Source organism: Sycon ciliatum, chromosome 9 (genome assembly GCF_964019385.1).
Source record: "Sycon ciliatum chromosome 9, ocSycCili1.1, whole genome shotgun sequence".
Taxonomy (NCBI): Eukaryota; Metazoa; Porifera; class Calcarea; order Leucosolenida; family Sycettidae; genus Sycon; species Sycon ciliatum.
Genome location: NC_088651.1, coordinates 25434682 through 25448280, shown reverse-complemented (window position 1 = coordinate 25448280; position 13599 = coordinate 25434682). Strand labels below are relative to the sequence as shown.

General features: G+C 49.4%; 1 protein-coding gene across 1 annotated transcript in view; it reads right to left on the bottom strand.

Moving 5' to 3' along the window:
- LOC135824743 (uncharacterized) overlaps positions 1-6108 on the bottom strand; it is a 58515-nt gene extending 52407 nt beyond the window's left edge. Inside the window, exons 1-3 of the mRNA XM_065337450.1 lie at positions 4993-6108; positions 2381-2590; positions 659-888 (exon numbers count right to left, since the gene is read on the bottom strand). Of these exons, the coding sequence (XP_065193522.1) occupies positions 659-888; positions 2381-2590; positions 4993-5098 (546 nt within the window). The 5' untranslated portion in view covers positions 5099-6108. The remainder of the gene's footprint in view (positions 1-658; positions 889-2380; positions 2591-4992) is intronic.
- Between the last annotated feature and the right edge of the window lie 7491 nt (positions 6109-13599).

Here is a 13599-nt window from a genome sequence, read left to right as displayed (position 1 = left end):
GAGTGAGGGAGTGATTGAGTGAGTGAGTGAGTGAGTGAGGGAGGGAGTGAGTGAGTGACAGAGTGAGTGAGTGAGTGATTGAGGGAGGGAGTGAGGGAATGAGTGAGGGAGTGAGTGAGGGAGTAAGCGAGTGAGTGAGTTTGAGCCAGTGGGTTAGCTAGTGAGAGACGCATAATCATGAATGACACCGGAAAAGTAAGGGATTCAGTCAGTCATGCAGGCAGTTAGCGAGTAGGTACATCAGTAAAGGATGCCGAGGGAGGGCATGAGCGAATGAGCAAGATGTGAGAAGGACACCGTTTGTGGGATAAACAAGCCAAAGTTCAGGTGCAGGAAGCACACTTTTAAACAGTGTTTGAAACTTTGCTCCGCTTAGACTCCACTTAGGAGCTGCATCTGCGCCCTGATCCAAGAGGGTGGTGGCGTTCCTGCAGATGCGGAAAACTGGGCCTTTGTTTCTTTGTTTGTTTCTCTTTTACTTCACCAGATACACATGTGTTTCTACCTTCTCATCTAACCATACTACGCCTAGACTGTCAATGGCAGATCATGTTTTAACTGAGCTTAATGGGCCCCACCACCACACTCCATTATTCACCCCAACGTCTGGAGATATGCGGATTTTGTAGCGGGAAAAAAAAGAAGAAGAAACACATACCAGCTGTGTAGAGGTAGACTGGCTGGTGTCGATGAAGAAGAAGCGTCTTGTCTGCGCTGACGTGTTCCTTGCGAACGCCACATCAACGTGGCTGCACGGTGTACCGCCCGTGTCGCCATCGTGGATGTGAAGGTCGATGTTGGCCAGGCTCATCCTCTGGAAAGCGTCCGCCAAGATCAGCCACTCAACGTGAACTGGGCTCAAGGTCGGGCTGAAGTCATTCGCACAGTCTGTGATCAAGAATGCACAGCAGAGGCAACAGGGCATCGACATTAGTGAGATTTTGCTCCACATGAAACGGGGAGAAATCGCGTAGAGAAAAGGTGTCTAGGCTAGAAACTACAACTTCGTGTGTTTTGGGTTCATATTTCTATTAAAGTGTAGATGAGACTACAGCAAAACCTGACAAGGTGACCACTCTGATAATGCGACCACCTGTCCCAGAAGGCTACTGCAGCCAGGACCAAGGGATGCTATTTGCAGTCAATTGGCACTGGATAAGGAGACCACCTGGTTACAGAGATCACACTTTGAAGGTCGGTTGAGCAGTCGTCTTAGACAGGTTCCACTGTATCTTCATTGTGGGCACAAGGAAAGAAAGAAAGAAAGAAAGGCAGAGAGAGAGAGAGAGAAAGAGAGAGATAAAGAGAGAGAGAGAGAGAGAGAGAGAGAGAGAGAGAAAGAGAGAGAGAGAGAGAGAGAGAGAGAGAGAGAGAAAGAGAGAGAGAGAGAGAGAGAGAGTGTGTGTGTGTGTGTGTGTGTGTGTGTGTGTGTGTGTGTGTGTGTGTGTGTGTGTGTGTGTGTGTGTGTGTGTGTGTGTGTGTGTGTGTGTGTGTGTGTGTGTGTGTGTGTGTGTGTGTGTGTGTGTGTGTGTGTGTGTGTGTGTGTGTGTGTGTGTGTGTGTGTGTGAAAAATGAAAAAGACCAAAAATAGGGATTCACTGGCCAGAAAAATCACTTCAAATAGCTGTATGGTGTAGACCAGGCTGAATAGTGACGGTCAATTCTTCAGCCTTGCAAACTGTTGAATGGTGCAATCCCAGCACAAGTTGCTATGGCTTCTGCCGTAGCATTGCTATCATCGCCTCTGGCGATGGGCGTCAAAGGTCAAAGGTCAAAGGTGTGTGTGTGTGTGTGTGTGTGTGTGTGTGTGTGTGTGTGTGTGTGTGTGTGTGTGTGTGTGTGTGCCATATGGTGCAGTGGTATGTGCAGCGATTTCCAATCGATAGGTTGCGGGTTCGATTCCCGACGATTATGGTCACACACGTCTTTCTTCTCTTTCTCAGACTCTTCCTGACTTTCCTTTCATTCTCCTGGGTGGTTACCAACAGCCAGTGCATGCCGGAGTATGTGGTGTGATGTGTGTGCGGGAAAAACAGAAAAAAAGAAAGAAAAAAAGACCAAAAAACAAAAAAACAAAAACAAAAAAAACAAAAAAACAAAATAGGGATTCACTGGCCAGAAAAAGTCACTTCAAATAGCTGTTTGGTGTAGACCAGGCTGAATAGTGACGGTCAATTCTTCAGCCTTGCAAGCTGTTGAATGGTGCAATCCCAGCACAAGTTGCTATGGCTTCTGCCGTAGCATTGCTATCATCGCCTCCGGCGATGGGCGTCAAAGGTCAAAGGTGTGTGTGTGTGTGTGTGTGTGTGTGTGTGTGTGTGTGTGTGTGTGTGTGTGTGTGTGTGTGTGTGTGTGTGTGTGTGAGTTGTTTGATACTTACTCAAGCAATGCACGTCAGCTGGAGATCCTGGATGGTTGGTGCAGGTGCACTGTGTACTGCCCACAGCACTGTAGCTGTTCACTGGACACGGTATGCACATGCGCTGTCCCGCCCCTGGCTGGTGCGTGCCCTGCGGGCAAGGGTTGCAGCTGGCCCGGGACGATCCTCCCGGGCCGTACTCCACGTGGATGTAGGCACCTGGCTGGCACGCTGTAAGCATGTGGAGTGGGTGAACACAGGACAGGATTGATGGGTACGGGACATGGTGGGATACACGGCAGGGTGGGGTACAGGGCAGGATTGGGTACCAGGTGGGTTGGGTACAGGGCAGGGTTGGGTACAGGGCAGGATGGGTTACAGGACAGGGTGGAGTACAGGGCAGGTTGGGGTACAGGACATGGTGGGTTACAGGGCGGGTTGGGTACAGAGCAGGGTTGGGTACAGGGCAGGGTGGGGTACAGGGCAGGGCGGGGTACAGGGCAGGATGGGTTACGGGACAGGGTGGGTTACAGGACAGGATGGGGTACAGGCCAGGGTTGGTACAAACGGGATCGGTGGGTACAGTGCAGGGTGGGGTACTGGACAGGGTGGGGAGGTTACAGGACGGGGTGGGAGTGTACAGGACAGGGTGGGTATAACACAGGATTGGTGGATGCACGACACTGTGGACAAAGGACAGAATTAGTAAGCACAGGACAGTCAAATTGCACCTACACGTACATACAGGTGATTGATATGTGCATGACATTGTGCAGCTGTGCATAACACACTTGTGCAACATCATTCCCAGCTTGACCTACAGCGGAATGTGCATACTTTTGAAATTGCCTCAGCCGATACTTTCTTGGCTTACAAAACACTGTCATGACACAAAGGCACACCGATGCGGCACTGGACGCTGGACCACTCTGGATGTCGGCTCGACTGTAACGTTTCCAAGCTAGGCACCTCAGTCCCCAACTCTGTACAGGACGGCTACAAATCGGCACCAAAGGTTCAATAATGCAAAGTATACTACAGTGCTGCTCAATGAAATCCGGTCGTATGAGTCAGGTTTTTTTTTTAATTATTGCAACATCTCAAGACTCAGTTCAAACACCAGCCAATGTGAACAGAGCGGGTGATAGCGGGATTTGGCGGGTGATAGCCAAACTCTGTGCTCTCTACCAGTTCATGTCCCATTGTTCGCAGGTCTTGGACGGCTGCACAGAGCCGGCATGGCATTCACTCGCCTAATCTGATTTCATTGAGCAGCACTCTAGTACTTGGGTGCTGTGTGTGTAGCTGTTCAATACGAATACAAAACTACTGCAGGGCCGGGCTGCATGAGCCATGGCGCTCTTTCCGGCCCATGGGTAGGATTTCTTTGGCCATGACTGTACTATGGGATTTTGAGTACTGTCTTCCACGACCCTGCATAATACCACATGGTATTGTACCTGTCCTTTAACCTCGGTTATGCAGGACCTCAGTATAGATTTTAAGGCCCCTTGAAGGTACATGTACATTATACAGTCGACTCCACTTATAATGAACTCGCATAATTATAGCAAATTTCATGGTACTGTAAATATACAAAATTTCGGCGCTGCAAAATTTCGGCACTTCACGATTTTTGACATTTCGGCGGCGATTTATTTTCGGCGTGGGGTAGAGGGCATGCAGTGCTGCCAAATAATTTTCGACAAAAATCGGACACCCTTCACCGCCAAGGCTGGCCACATGGTGCGAATTTTTCTGCTCGGCAATTTTTTTACAGTGAATTCAAAATATCGCCTAAAACACCATGAAAATTCGCTTCGTTGCCATGGTAACCCCAGAGTTGTCATGAATTTTGTAATGATGAGTGTGGTCGCACATAATTGACTCTGTACAGCCTGTCAGCGTACATGCCATCCAGCCTGATCCAGGCATGTTACTTTGCACTTCCACAGCCAAGCGCTAGCCTTTTTACTTTTAGAAGCAAATGTACAGTGATTTGTGCCTTCAGACTGGGCTGAAAAGTGAAAGTACAGGACTTCTGCATAGGAAAGTAATGATCTCCGACATTTTGGCTGCTTTTCGGACGTTTCCCTTTTCGGACCAGTTTTCGGAAGAGCCTTCAAAAATCGGACACTGTCCGAAAAATCGGACGGTTTGGCAGCACTGGGCATGGTATAGTGCGACAGGTGCTGTGAAATTTCATCGGCGTTTTAATTTAGGTGTTTTGGGTCGGTGCCGAATATAGCCGAAATTAAATAGCTGCCGAAAATTTGTATATTTACAGAATAGCGAACCCTTGTCCATGTCCCTGTTTGAACCCATACAAACTTGATCCTTCATAGCAAACCGTTTTCGTTCATGTTCGAACCAAATATTGTAGGGCCGCATGTAAACCAAGTGCACTCAGACTGTCATGGGCCACTTGCCAGTCATGACTTGCTGCTTGTATGGTGTGAGTGCATTTCTGTTATAACGAACTTTGGCTATAAAGAACTAATTCTAGTGCACAACGGTGTTCGTGATTATCAGGAGTCGACTGTAGTCTGTAGGACTAAAGTTTCACAGCCTGATTGTAGAGTCTACAGCGTAACTCTGTACTGTGTATGCTTGCATCATCATCCATCACTCACCGCCATGTACGCTGCGCACGAATACCACGCTGGCGATGAGAGCCACGAACGTCCAGGGGTTCTTAGTGGCCGCGAAGTGCAGTCCCAACACTGCCAGCACAAGCATCTCTCAAGAACCAGGCTGAGCTGGGAGCGCGAACCGTTTCTCTCAAACTGACGTGCAGTGAAATATTCCTGCTACCGGCTGAACTAAAAGTTTGGTGCTACTCTTACTGGAAAACACTATTTCACCAGTTTCTAGTATAAGACACAAGCGCAGCGCTGGCTCATGAACTCCGTTCTTTGCATGTAGGGCGCGCTGAAGCCTTGAGGGCTTCCATGAAAACTCGAAATATAACACGACAGGTCTTGGGTCCAGTTGGGAGTCAGGTATTGCAAAGTAGTTCAAGTCGTTTGCACCTCAGCCCAGGTCAGGAACAGCGCGCTGCATTTTCTAACCTGCGCTGCGCAACCAGGAGGTGTCAGTACAGTGTGACCTCTTGACCTTACGAAGGCACAAGCGCGTCGTGCGACGACTTGGCCATGCCCGCAGCCAATCATTCTGTAGGCAGCTAGAGGGAATAGAGCTTAGCAGTTGTGTAGATCTACAGTACTACGACTCCTAGATCCTGCCGGCGGTGCTGCTTTCTCTTTGTGTTGTTTTCACATTATTTTCAACGCGCTATCTTCACTTCAGTATTTACTGTTCAGGCTCGACACCTGCGCCTGCTTGATGAAAGTTACTTTGCGTTATCTCGCCACTTTCGCATTAGCGCGCCGGTACGGCGTTTAGGCATACCCACTGGTTGCTCCATAAGACCATGTTGTCGCTTGTCGCGCTACAAATGTACACATCTTCGGTGGTCGAACATTAGTTATCAGTTACTCTGCCGTCCCCGCTGAGTGACTGGCGTGGCGATAACGTGTGGAGCCCGATGCTAAACACTTCCTTGCTCTACGCACTTGGCGTGTGGCGAGTATTGGAATGATAAGTCAGATAAGAGAGGACATCATGCGGGAGTGGATAACATTGCATGCCTATTATGACGCGATTAAACGATCCTCCAGAGGACTTCCTGACGCAGAGCAAAGAACCTGGACGCAAAGGCTGGAGTTAGTGTTTTCGAGTGTAAGAAAGCACTGAAGTACATGTAACTAACTTGCTTCAAGTAACTAGTTGGCCGCCTAGCTGGCACGTGGAGATATCAAATAATGAGAGCGGCGAAGATCCATATCACTTACTAGTCAGCTGTCCAAACTTACTGATTTGTGAAGTTAGCTGGCATGCCGCCTACGTCCATGTACATCTCACGTACATAACGGGAGCGGGCATGCATACACCTAAGCCTAGGCTAAGGACCTTTTCTCCTTAGCGCAGCCACAAGTCGTTGATGCACCGGTTCCTCCCGCCGGTTTCGCTTTTTGTTCGACAATGGTTTGCCGCTATGCCGGCTGACATGCACCTCATTCACCCTTGCCTTGCAACTTGGCCTTGCACTAGGCCAGGTCTCTTGTCTTGAGTTTACACTGTACGTATACTTCTAGTACGAGTACAGTAAAACCTGTAACTAAAGGCCACCGTGACTAGCGACCAGCCTGGTACTACAGTAAAACCTGTAACTAAAGACCACCGTGACTAGCGACCAGCCTGGTACTACAGTAAAACCTGTAACTAAAGGCCACCGTGACTAGCGACCAGCCTGGTACTACAGTAAAACCTGTAACTAAAGGCCACCGTGACTAGCGACCAGCCTGGTACTACAGTAAAACCTATAACTAAAGGCCACCGTGACTAGCGACCAGCCTGGTACTACAGTAAAACCTGTAACTAAAGGCCACCGTGACCAGCGACCAGCCTGGTACTACAGTAAAACCTGTAACTAAAGGCCACCGTGACTAGTGACCAGCCTGATACTACAGTAAAACCTGTAACTAAAGACCACCGTGACTAGCGACCAGCCTGGTACTACAGTAAAACCTGTAACTAAAGGCCACCGTGACTAGCGACCAGCCTGGTACTACAGTAAAACCTGTAACTAAAGGCCACCGTGACTAGCGACCAGCCTGGTACTACAGAAAACCTGTAACTAAAGGCCACCGTGACTAGCGACCAGCCTGGTACTACAGATCACTTCCCGAGGCACGGACGGTCTCACATTCATGATGGTTGTTGTTGTTGTAGTTGTTGTTTATTTATTTTACATCGCCTGTCAAATGGGCAGTTCTGCCCAATTATTATGAAAGCGATGACAACCAGTAAGAAGAGTCAGAAATGAAGAGAGAAATAAATATAAATAAAAATACGAAAATGGAAGTAGCAATGAGGGGAGGCAGGGTTAAGACGAATAGAAAAGGGGTCTCAAATTTACAAGTCGGGTCATCTTAGCATGATTCTATCGAGCCTTATCAGCTAGGGTTTATCGGGTGTTAGCGCCCGTCGTGAGTTCCCTTCGGGAATGGATACGATAATTTACTTTTTTTTACTTTTTTTATCAGCAGGTTACGAAAGCCATTACATTTAACCGAAGTACGCGTAGCATGCGTTTGAATTCACGGATAGATACTATGGACTTCATACAGTCGGGCAGGTCATTCCAGAGTCGGCAGCTGACTAGAAGCGGTCAGCATGCCCCAGAAGCACTGTGGGCCAGAGGGAGGGGAAGGTTGCGTCCCAACTGACCTCGAGTGGTCATGCCTGTCGGTGAGCTATGCAATACAACTCGGGACGACAACAGCTCACAGACGATTCCAGAACGGATTCGAAATGTCAGGAGTCGGAGCTTGCATTCTCCTCGTTCCAGCACTGAGCAGACACCCAGCCTGGTGTATAGGGGAAGAGTGTGGGCCAATGGATGCTCATCGGCCACGCAACGGGTGCAACGTTCATCCAGTTTGGCTACTGTGTTCCGCTGCTCTGCGGACAGTCCTGGGAGAAACACATTCGACGCATATAGCATGTCCGGTATGACAAGGGCAGAGTAATACAGCATCGCCTGCCGCATTGTTAGGCAGTGCCGGATCTGGAGGAGGATCCGCAGCTTCATAGCCGTGCGTGGGACGATAGAGATGACTTGCGGTTACCAGCGAAGATTTTCGTCCAGAGTGACTCCGAGGTAGCGAGCCGTACTGGTCTGGGCAAGAGGCGTGCTAGTGCAAGTAATTTTTTTATACAATGGGAACACGGCCCTACAAAGAGACATGTGGAGACAAACACAAAACAAGTCACAGGGGATGTAGGGACGACGTGCCGATGAACAGGGAGCAACTCGACCGACCAGGGGTCTCGGCGTTAGCGTTGCAACCTGGCATCGAAAAAAGGGGGGTGCATGGTCAAGTAGCAAAAATAATAATTCGATGCGAGAAAGGGGTGCTAGTATTGCACCAAATACTATAAATACGTGTAATAACTAAACCAGAAGGGAAAAAGAAAAAAAGTAAAACAATGATCATAACAAGCAAAGTACTAGTAGAAAGGTAAAATACTAAATGGGTCTCAATATCATCGTCACAGGTACTGTGTGGACCACAGCCATCTCTTTCGGATTAGGTCCTTACATACGTTGACCTTGAAGGTTTGGAGGCGTTTTGAATGAGGTTCGTGAAGCAGGAGGTCCGCAGGCAGGTTGTTCCAGGGTGTGATGGCGAGGAAGGGGAAGGATCGCAGGAGGTAGTCAGGGGCTGTGCGAGGGGTGTCCACTTCAGCTGGAAGCCATGGTGCGTCTGACGTTTTTGCCGTGTGCACATGCTAGCTATGGCAGGGGGCTTGGTTGGTGGCAGCATGGCCTTTACCTGGGGAGGCCCTGGAATGTAGTGCAGCTTGTACAAGTATGACAGGGCTACCACCATCCGCCGAAGCTGAAGACTTTGGAGGGTGGTTCCAGGGCTCAGGAAATGCAGGGCACGTTGCTGAACCTTATCCAGCTGGGCCATGTTAGTTGCGGCTGCGCTCGACCAGGCCAGGATGGGTGCTGCCTTTCGTAGAAAACCCAGCCTTTGGGAGGCGCGCAGTGCAACACTGCGAGTGTGCGCTCTGTAGGAGAGAGTAGGGTCGAGCATGACTCCCAGCAGCTTCAGGGTATCTGTCTCCTGGAGTGCTTAACTTCTAAAGGTGACTGGTGGAGTCCGAGTGCAAGGGGGAACGTACTTGCGATGTAGAGTCATGCGCTGTGTCTTGGCTGGCTCAAAGCAGATACGCCACTTGCGGCCCCACTCCTCAAGACTGTTGAGGGGACCCCTGGAGGGAGGCAGTGGACTGTTGGAGATCGTCAGTTGGCTGTACTAAGCTGTAGAGTGTGGTGTCGTCTCAAAGCTGCTCAACTGCGTTCCTGGAGTTAAACATTGTTCAATGACACAGGTGTATGAAAGGAAGAGGCTGGGTCCTAGGATGCTGCCTTGGGGGACACCAGCCTGGATGGGTTGAGCATCTGAAGTCTGGCCTCCAACCACAACGCGGATGTTTCGGTTGGTGAGGTAGTCCTGTAGCCATACAAGCAGGCGTCCGTCGACGCCGGCCTGCTTTGCTTTGTACAGCACTTCTGTGTGCGATACCCGGTCAAACGCACCTGCAACATCCACGGCGAGGACCTGGACACAACCGCCAGTACTAATGGTGTGAACCCATTCATGTTGGAGAGCCGTTAAGATATCTGCGGTTCCTCTACCACGTCGGAATCCAAACTGGCTGTTTGGCAACACCTCATGCTTCTCCAGGTAGTTGACCAGTTGCGTGTGGACAATGCCCTCCATGACTTTCGACATGATAGTTAGCAGTGATATTGGTCGGTAGTTAGATGCCAAAGATCTGGAGGACCGCTTGTGAACCGGGATTACATGGGCAAGTTTCTAATGTGGAGATCGAGGTGTGCCTGCCGTCCAGCTTTGATTGCAAGCACTTGCGTCTTTCCGGTGTTGAGGATAAGCCCTTTGGCATCGAGTAGCCTGGCGACAGCCGACACTGCTGCGGAAAGGGTGATGTTGATGGCGTGAGCGCTAGCGTGGCTCAGGTACAGCATGATTTCGTCCGCGAGCATTAGTGTACGCACCGGGTCAGCTACTGATACCACCAAGAGTACATATAATTATGTACTCTTGATACGACACATCTCGTGTAGATCGCGAATAAGATCGGACCAAGCATGCTTCCCTGGGGGACACCGCACGTGCAAGCAGTTTCCTCTGAGTGTGTACCGTTGGCAGTGACCACACACTGGCGTCGTGCGCTGAGGACAGGTAGTCTGCAAACCAGTCCAGTGCCTAGAGGAGACGCCAAGTTCGAAGAGGTCCTGGAGCAAGGTCTGATGTTGGACCTTGTCGAAAGCTTGCTCATTTCTATGAGCATCACGCCGGTATGCATGTGCTGGTCTGCGGCTTCATAAAATTGATCCACAGCCAACAAGACTGCGTCCTCTGTGGAGTGGTGTGCTCGGGAAGCGAATTACTCGGCAGGAAGGAGGTCATGTTCGGGGAGGAGCGCACATAGCCTTTTATGCAAAATCCTTTCCAGGATCTTTGAAGCAACAAGAAGCAAAGATATAGCGCGGTAGTTCTTAGCAGTTTCGGGGTCTCCTGCCTTGAAAATGGGGCGAATATGGGCCAATTTCAGCATCATCGGAACCTTTCCCATGGCCAGTGACGCGTTCATCAAGATAGTCAGTGACGGGGCCAGGACCCGAGCGCAGTGTTGTTGTTGTTTATTTTATTTCGCAGATTCTAACGGGCAAGTTGCCCAATAACAAGAAAGCGAAGGCAAAGAAAATAATAATAATAATAATAAAAGTGAGCCAAGGAACAAATTTCCATGTTACAAATAATCGCCTTTAAAAGTAAAAAGAAAAGAGCGGGTGGTACAGTAGTCTTCCTATTGTTGAATACGAGAAAAATACGAGAAAAATACGAGAAAAATACGAGAAAAGGGCGACTGACGACATATCCAGACATTACAACGGGAACAAGTAGGTTGGTGGAACGACATTTATTAGATACGGGACAAGAGACCAAGACGAACGAAACGATTACATGGTAATTTTTGAAGAGTGAGAAAAGAGAGAGGAAGAGATCAAGTCTGAACGGCAAGATAAAGGGCCTTGGTAGCTATGGCAATTATGGGCGCGCAAGTAGCTACCCAGGCCAACGGAACAAAAGGAGAAAAAAGGTGAGTAGGCGAGTGCATGCAGGCCAGCTAGAAAAGGTACGGGAGGAGGTACCTAACACTATTCTGAATTCCCTGAACGAAGCAGAGACATTAGTGTAGTATCCCTGCCCGACCAATACGGAAGCAGTACGGAACTAATACGGAGCTTGCCTGATGTATATTTAGTGTATCTCCGTATGTAAGCGTACGTCGTCTGCTGCATAAAAGCGGCTGCGCATTTCTGTTTTGATGAAGATTAGATTAGATAGCAACGAAAGCTAACTCGAAGATGAGAGATTTTGATAATAACGAGCTATTCAACCTCCAGGTGTGCACCGGAGAGAAAGTCAGTTATTTTGCCGCTTCTTCTTTCACTAATAATTATATCTCAGGTGTGTACCTGAAAGAAGTAGATTAAAAGTATTTCTTGTTTATTTCACCGCGCCTACCACTCGGCTACCCATTACATTGGTGGCAGCGGTGGGATTCGAACCCACGCCTCCGGAGAGACTGGAGACTCCGATGGCGATTCCAAGCGACCCGCTACCTACATCAAGTATACTACCGGTGGTGCTGGCGAAGCTGATGAGGACGAAAACAGGCAGGCTGCTGCCCAAGACAAGGAGGGTATTCCCCAAGACCAGCAGCGTTTGATTTTCGCCGGCACTCAGTTGGCAGACGGCCGAACCCTGAGTGACTACAACGTTCAGCAGGAGTCCACTATTCACGTGGTACATCGTCTCCGTGGTCACAGGTGGAATGCAGAATTTCGTCAACACTCTTCCTGGCTAGACCATCACTCTTTACGTCGCGCAAAGTGATGCTATCGACAATGTGAAGACCATGATTCAAGACAAGGAGGGAGGTTATTTGTCTGACGCCGAGCTAGCCGCTCTGACTGACCGGCTCAACCAAGATGAAGATAAAACCTGGCTTGCTCTCCGCCGTAGCTCCAGCCGCCGCCGTGGTTACTAACGCTGATTCCAGGTATGGCATTTTCTTTCCTGTCTTCCTTCGGTCTCCCTGTTCTCTTCAGTCTTCCTTTATGCGAGTGTGTGAATCCAGTTTAGTTTGGTAGGCGTCTGATCATGGTGAGCCACGGCTTACCCAGCTAACGTGGGACAATGTGTGTGACAACGCCCCTTATAGTTATAGTGTATTCAGTTCGGTTTTTGAACTGCGATGTTCCTGGCGGCTTGTGCCAGCGTTGTGCAGCAAGAGTGCTGTGGATTTTCAGGTCCTATTTGGAGAACAGTTCTTTCCCCTTTTGACCCCGTGAGATCGTGTGAACCTGGTGTGCTTCTACTTTATGATTTGTTATCAGTTCATTTCTTCTGTCTACTCTAAACGTTATCATTTCCGATATAATATGCCATCTTCCGGTTGACGCTGTGTTCGTAAGTCTTCACTAATTTTTTGAAAACCACGAGGGCGTGATAATCTGTAGGAAGGGAGGGTGTAGTATCCCTGCCCGACCAATACGGAAGCAGTACGGAACTAATACGGAGCTTGCCTGATGTATATTTAGTGTATCTCCGTATGTAAGCGTACGTCGTCTGCTGCATAAAAGCGGCTGCGCATTTCTGTTTTGATGAAGATTAGATTAGATAGCAACGAAAGCTAACTCGAAGATGAGAGATTTTGATAATAACGAGCTATTCAACCTCCAGGTGTGCACCGGAGAGAAAGTCAGTTATTTTGCCGCTTCTTCTTTCACTAATAATTATATCTCAGGTGTGTACCTGAAAGAAGTAGATTAAAAGTAATTCTTGTTTATTTCACCGCGCCTACCACTCGGCTACCCATTACATTAGCTGGGTACATGTCACTATTACACAGCAGCACAGTAGCAAGAGAGCTACCTCGGTCGACATCAGTGGACGTGTGCGACGAGTGGATGCGACATACGAGTGGATGCGACAGCAACAGTGACTGGAATAATGGGTGATACGTTTTATGGAGCGAGCGTATGGGGGATGACTGACATCTTGAACACACTGCGTTGGGGGATGGTGCGGATGTCGCTGGGTAGTGCGTTCCACAGCTTGGGAGCGGCAACAGAGAACCTAGCCTGACCAGCGCGGCTTGCGGCGGGTGGTACGTGCGCTCCGATGTCCTTCTGCAATCGCGTACGCCGATCTGGTGACCTTGAAATCAGTGCACAGAGCCGGTTCCCCGCAATGCCATGGATACATCGCCAGGTAAGCAATAGCGCCTTTTGCTTGTGCAGCTCTGAGATTCGGTAGAGTTCCACCCGTTGGAGCAGCGGTTGAGCAGAGTCGTATGGCCGAGCGCCAAAAACTGCGCGAACCACTTTGTTCTCCAGCGTCTGGAGATCCGTTGCTTGCTGGGCAGTTAGACAGAACACGAAACAACTTGATGCGTAGGTCAGATCCGGCATCACCACGGACTTCAAGTAGGTGACTCGGGTCGCCAGGCTCAAGCATCTCCGAGTCCGCCAGAGGGCACCTACTTTGCGGGACACCTTTGCTGTAATG